The 6,331-nt window shown below is 54.5% G+C and overlaps 3 protein-coding genes; 1 reads left to right on the plus strand and 2 right to left on the minus strand.

The window, feature by feature from the left end:
- Nucleotides 1-3,040, plus strand: CHC_T00009020001 (NB-ARC protein). Its single transcript, XM_005714357.1, has 3 exons — nt 1-1,730; nt 1,935-2,836; nt 3,021-3,040. Exons 1-3 carry the CDS (start codon nt 1-3, stop codon nt 3,038-3,040), a joined length of 2,652 nt encoding a protein of 883 aa, XP_005714414.1.
- Nucleotides 3,041-3,136: 96 nt separating this feature from the next.
- Nucleotides 3,137-4,539, minus strand: CHC_T00003296001 (hypothetical protein). XM_005714358.1 is given in 4 exon segments: nt 3,137-3,231; nt 3,232-3,244; nt 3,762-4,183; nt 4,184-4,539. The coding sequence occupies 2 exon segments, from the start codon at nt 4,181-4,183 to the stop codon at nt 3,232-3,234; spliced, it is 435 nt and encodes a 144-aa protein (XP_005714415.1). The 5' UTR covers nt 4,184-4,539; the 3' UTR covers nt 3,137-3,231.
- A 151-nt stretch (nt 4,540-4,690) lies between these two features.
- Nucleotides 4,691-4,771, minus strand: CHC_T00003297001 (hypothetical protein). Its single transcript, XM_005714359.1, has one exon. The coding sequence runs from the start codon at nt 4,769-4,771 to the stop codon at nt 4,691-4,693; it is 81 nt and encodes a 26-aa protein (XP_005714416.1).
- Nucleotides 4,772-6,331: the final 1,560 nt, after the last annotated feature.

The raw sequence follows: 6,331 nt of genomic DNA on the forward strand, positions 1-6,331 counted from the left end.
ATGCAAAGTCATCGCTGCCCGCCCGCCCACCCACACAGTCTTCGAGAAAACGACAACGATAGCCTTTTATGCTTCCATCCTACTGTATCCAATGGCCCTGAGACTCGGAAATGTGTCCAGTTGGATGCAGAGTCATCGTTGCCCACCCACACACACAGCCTCCAAGCCCACCACGACCAAAAACCGTTATGCGTGAAGCTTTACTTAAGGCACCCAGGGGTGCTGCCGCAGACTCCTTCCCATTGGCATCGCAAACACATCCTTTCCTCCTGTATCCATCCCCCTCGCATACAACAACCACTCCGAAAGCTTTCACTCGCACAATCTACTTTCTACCGCCTCCTGTCAGGTACCCTGCGCTTCCATTCCGTCGTAGAGCTTTGCCGTCTTCGGGGAATCATGGACCCGTTGAGTATCCTAGAACTGGTCGGCGCGGTAGAGCAGGTCGTCAGCCTTGTGCAAAAAGCCATAGACACCCACGATGCCTACAAGAATAACGGAAGCTTGGCCACAAAAGTCCTCAAACAGTACCTCGAGCTCCAGAAATTGACGGAGAATGTCGCCAACGTCCCCATTCACGACCTAGAACCCCTACACAAGAATGAGTTGCAAGCACAGGTTCAAGTCGTGTCGCGCTCTGTTTCGGGGTTGGTCAAGGAACTCAAGGATGAAACAGAGAATCCGAAAGGTAAATTACATGCCTTGGCGTCAGCCACCGGAGTTCGAGATGTCTTATTGCAGCGCCAACAGGAAGCCGAAAAGCTCTATGCTTCCATTGATAACGTAAGGAAGGAATTGCACGGTGTGAGAGAGACGCGCAGACAAGGATCGCGCGTAGTTCGTGAGATACGCTCACATGCACCGGTAGGCGACGTGTTCAAGCCCAGCTTCGCGGTTGAATTCAACCCTTCTACAGTGCTCATTGATTTAAAGTCTACATGTCGCGGCTGTACTGATCCTGACACTGTAGAGAGAAAGCTAAAAGCGGCTGTTCTGAGCACCAGAATAACTTCGCATGTAGGCGCAACGGCAGTTGGACAAGCCGGCGTCGGAAAAACATGTGCCCTCCGAGCAATTGCACATGATGAAGAGGTTGTCAAGCGCTTTCCAGGGGGAGTATATTTTTCAACCCTAGGGAAAGACGCAAGAGAAGCAGAGCTGAAGCAACGACTCTGCGACGTTGTCCGCATCTCTGGGGGACGTGAACAAGGGGACAAGCTGTCCAATCTGGCCGACCTGGATGGGGTGCTAACAGGGGTTAAAAGTTGGTTTTCAGGTCATCAGTGCCTGTTCATTTTCGATGATATCTGGTCGCGCAACAACAATGATGAGAAGATCCTGCTAAAACTCTCGAGCCTTGCCAGCACCGCAGTGCGCAATGGTCAGCCAGCCAGCAAGGTTTTGTACTCCACAAGAGATCGGACCCTATCACATCTTGGCGAGCAAGTTAAGTTTGAGCCGAGAGAAGGGCCTGATGCGTACGACATTCTGATTCATACGAGTGGAGCATCGCGTGGTGAAGTAGAAAATCCGATATCGAGAGAGGCGTTTCGCGAGATTCTTGACATGTGCGCGGGACTGCCACTGGCTCTGAATGTAGCAGGAGCTAGTGTTAAACAATCAAGAGGCGATCTTGCCGGGGACGCACCAAAGCTGTGGACGTTGTACCTGAAAACGATCAAAGAGAGCCCAGGAAGCGGTACGATTGGCGCACAGGAGGCAAGGGGCGGGTACAAATCGCTCTACGTAATGCTGCGCTCGTCTTTACAGCATCTAGACTCGCATGACAGCGAGGAATCTCCGTCTTTCGCGAAAATGCACCGCGCGTTGTGTGTTATGAAGAAACAGGATGTGATCCCTCTGGGAGTGTTGAGGGATCTATGGGGAACGGGCGATGCTAGCATCGCAAGAAAGTATGCGACGCAGATGAGCAGTGTAGGATTGGTTGACATTCGAGTTCTGGCGAACACGGAAAGCCAAGGGGTAAGTCTTCATGATCTTACGCATGATTTCGCAGTCTTCGAAGCAGGCCAAGTGGACGGCCCCGGCTGGACCAAGCACTGGTGTCGAGAGCTGATTGACAGCTATCGGAAAGAGAGGGATGTGCTCGAAGCAGTAGTTGAAGATCAGGTCCCCAAGGAGGCTAGCGAGGCGGAGGAGGGATATTTTTTCGAGAATATTTGTCGACTACTTGTCGGGGCTGAGCTGATGAAAGAGCTGGGCTGCTTGCTTCTTAGTAGCAGGTGGATAATGAAGGTGTTGCTAAGAAAAGCTGTGTGGCAGCTGGTAGAAGCGGTGGAGGAGTTGAGGAAGCTTGCTAGTGAGAAACCAGAAGCGATTGCAAGTGAGCAGTTGTCTGCAATAGTTCTGGTGATGCAAGCTGCGCGGCTGAGTGTATCGTCTTGCGATGAGAGCGTTGCCGGTATCTGCTTTCAGCTTTACAGCAGGACAATGCACAAACGGGGCGTGAAGAGCGTGGAGAGCTTCTTGTTGGACATCGAGAAGTTTGCGCCCAGACCGTGGTTACTCCCAATACGTTCATGTCTAACTGCAGCTGGGGGGAGGTTGCTGGAGTCCTTTAACACGCGCGATTCATATGTTAAGAAGATGATGTTCGATTCGGACGGCGCGGTCGTTGGACTGGCGTATGATTCCGGTGAGGGGAGCGAAGATGTGGAAGTATTCAAGAGTACCCAACACGGGGCATTTAATAAAACGGTTTGCGGCCCTTTCAGATCAGAGGACGAAGGGGCTCTGAGCCGAACGGGAAGCGAGACAAAAATGGCTCGGACGAGTCAAGCAGCGGCAGAAGGCCAAAGGCCAACGGCTAGGACGAGTCGAGCAGCAGCAGAAAGTCGGCATCCGACACAACGAGGCGCCTGGATTAGGACTGTGGGAAAGATGCTTAGCGAAAGAATGGCTGCCTGCTCTTGCTTTCGCCGGGCCCCTGAGAATGACCGTGCCGATGGCGGCGCTGACGCTGACGTGTCTGTTGACGGCACATCACGCGTGACAGGTAGTGACAGTGCCGATGGCGTGACGCCTGGCGTACCCTTCGTAACAGCCGCTTGTCTCTCTGCGGACAGCACCCGTGCTGTTATCGGATTCAGCAATGGAGATTTGATTTCTTGGTGCACCAGAGAACACGAGCTTGTTCAATCCTTCAAAGGCCATTCCGATAAGATACGCGATGTCGTAATGAGCGGTGACGGGAAACGGATTGCGTCGGGGTCAGGTGACAAGACTGTGCGAGTATGGGACGCTGAGACGGGACGTCAAATCGGCGACACGATGACCGGGCACACGAAATCCGTGACGAGTGTGTCGATGAGCGGGGACGGGAAACGGGTTGCGTCGGGGTCACGTGACGAGACGGTGCGAGTATGGGACGCTGAGACGGGACGTCAAATCGGCGACACGATGACCGGGCACACGCATTGGGTGACGAGTGTGTCGATGAGCGGGGACGGGAAACGGGTTGCGTCGGGGTCAGGTGACAAGACGGTGCGAGTATGGGACGCTGAGACGGGACGTCAAATCGGCGACACGATGACCGGGCACACGCATTGGGTGAGGAGTGTGTCGATGAGCGGGGACGGGAAACGGGTTGCGTCGGGGTCAAAAGACAAGACGGTGCGAGTATGGGACGCTGAGACGGGACGTCAAATCGGCGACACGATGACCGGGCACACGCGTTGGGTGACGAGTGTGTCGATGAGCGGGGACGGGCAACGGGTTGCGTCGGGGTCAGAGGACTCGACGGTGCGAGTATGGGACGCTGAGACGGGACGTCAAATCGGCGACACGATGACCGGGCACACGGATTGGGTGACGAGTGTGTCGATGAGCGGGGACGGGAAACGGGTTGCGTCGGGGTCAAATGACAAGACGGTGCGAGTATGGGACGCTGACACGGGACGTCAAATCGGCGACACGATGACCGGGCACACGGGTCGGGTGAGGAGTGTGTCAATGAGTGCTGACAGCCAGAAGGTGCTGTCCGTGTCGTTTGATGGAATGGTGTTGCAATGGAAAGCGCGTCCGGGTGTCTCTGATTTGCAGTGGAAAGCGTGGCCGGGTGTCTTTGACATGGACCAAAGCTGCGAAACGAATGCTCATGAATTTGAAGGCCGGGTACGGCACTTGGACGCATTCCGCATCGGTAGTGATGAGGGCAGAGCATTTGTCGAACAGGGAGATGGTACCGAAATCACTCTGGCAGACTTTGGAAGTCCAGTTTCCACCTTCGACATGGACGTGGAGCGCGGCACTGTAGCCGTTGGCATGAGGAGTGGCATGTTGGTCATCATGAAAGTTGTGACTGCGTAACATCCGAGGCGGTAGGAAACAGGCTCGTCGCCGCACTTTTGCTTATCACACCATTGAAATGGCTGCGTCGTAAGTGACGAAGTTGGAAGTGTCTTGGGACGTTCCCGTTACAGTGAGTAGTACGTACACACCCGTGTTGCATGCACTAAAAGTGCAGTACTCCCGGAAGGTCGTTGCGCATTTACAGTAAATATCTGGTGTCTTTCCTTAGGATCTGTGCAGTTGCAGGAAAATGTCCGGCATGGACCGCGAGTGTGGCAGCGAAGTGAGTGAAGCGACGCATTACATCGGCGTGAGACCAGGTTTCTCCACAGGCGCCGCGCACTGACCAAAAGGTAAAACAGGCAAGGCAAAGACTCGGCTAAAAAATGGCCCACATCAACAGCATGTGGTCTGAAGCGGCACGCACGTGAGCCTTCATCTCAGCCAAGGGTTGATGCATCCTGTGTGCAAAACATGTGCGCAGCCGAGGACGCGGACCCTATTATCGGTCTCATACCCATCCAAGCAAATAGCATATTTATCCCGTCTAAAAGCGAGTTTGTGCGAGTTTGTGCGAGTTTGTAGATGGAGTCTTCCGGGCAGAGAGACCTTACGGGGAGGGCGTTAATGTTGAGGTCTGTAGCACCACTGGAAAACAACAATTTGCGAATGAAATCCACACACGAGCAGTGTGGTCGGACAGGCCAAGCGGGACTCTATAAAAGTGGACATTTTCATTCCTCTTGTTGCCCTAGCATACCCCCACAATTGAGTAGCGAGCGAAAACCCGGGACGAAGCTGTCCGGTCGGGTGCGACACCGTGTGGCGATTGCTCATAGTTTAGTGTGGGAGCCGAAGATCTTGCTGGTGGATGCAGTGTTAGAGCAGGCTGTACAGCAAGCGTTAGAGGAGGCGAGGAAGGGCTGGATGGAACGGAATGGGCAGAGGCAGATGGGAGAGACGAATAAAGGCCTGAAGGCGCGCCGAGCACGTGGGACTCGCGACCGAGGACTACATTGGTCGACTCACTGTCATGGGTAGTATGTCGCAGTAGGGCTCGTTTGTGGTGAGTCAGGGCTGCCACGAGGCGGGTGAAGTTGGGGGAAGCATGGCGGAGAAGGAGTATGGGCGTTTGCGGAGGATGTACGGGGCGACAGAGACGCAGAAGAGTCTCTGTCTAACAGAGTGGGGGGACGACGGTGGGCAGCGCGGGCAGTCGGCGGGGGAGAGAGCAGCGGTCAGGGAAGGCAGGACCAAAGGAACAGGAGCGAAGTTTTGCAGAGGAGGGGGGAACGGAAGGACAATCGGAAGAGGCGATGAGTGAGGGAAGAGACGCGCGGGCAGGAACATTCGGAGGCGGGGGGTATGGCACGGCTGCAGGGGCAGTGGAGGCGACAAGCCTCGTGGAGCCATCGTGGACTCTGGAGCAGGCCTACAGGGTGTGACATGCTGGGGGGGGGCGTGAGCAGCTTTTGGAAGATTGCTAGTACAGTCGACCCCGCCCGCGATTTCATTAAATCATGTTTTTGCGCGCAATTGCGCGCAAAAACTGCCAGATAATGCTGCAAAATGAAAAAATCACCACTTCGGCCTTCTTCAGGCGACCCACCGATAATCGCGATCAACCATCGAAATCGAGATCCCCCATGCCTTCCTAGGGTCCCTGTAGCCCATCTCCATCATGGCGATGTAACGTGTAAGTCGTGGCTACCATTGTCTGAAGTCGTTTCTTCATGAAGAATCATGAAGTTTCTCAGTTTCTGCATGAATAAACAAGCAAAAAGCAAAAATGAAAAAACAACCCGAAATCGCGGAGTCGACCCTACCTAATGCCGCCCCGTGCGAGGCCCCAAAAATGGCACTATTTGGTCGGCAGTGCCAAGTGACGTCGGCACATATCTTTGTATGCACTCGGTAAATCAGGCGTAAACTCAGACCGTGAGAGGGAGGCATGCCTGCTCACGCATGTCCCGGCCGGCTTTGCGTTTCGTCCGGAGAGCCCTTCGTCCTCATTGAGTAG

This window comes from Chondrus crispus, genomic scaffold (genome assembly GCF_000350225.1).
Source record: "Chondrus crispus Stackhouse genomic scaffold, scaffold_184, whole genome shotgun sequence".
In the NCBI taxonomy this organism is placed as follows: domain Eukaryota; phylum Rhodophyta; class Florideophyceae; order Gigartinales; family Gigartinaceae; genus Chondrus; species Chondrus crispus.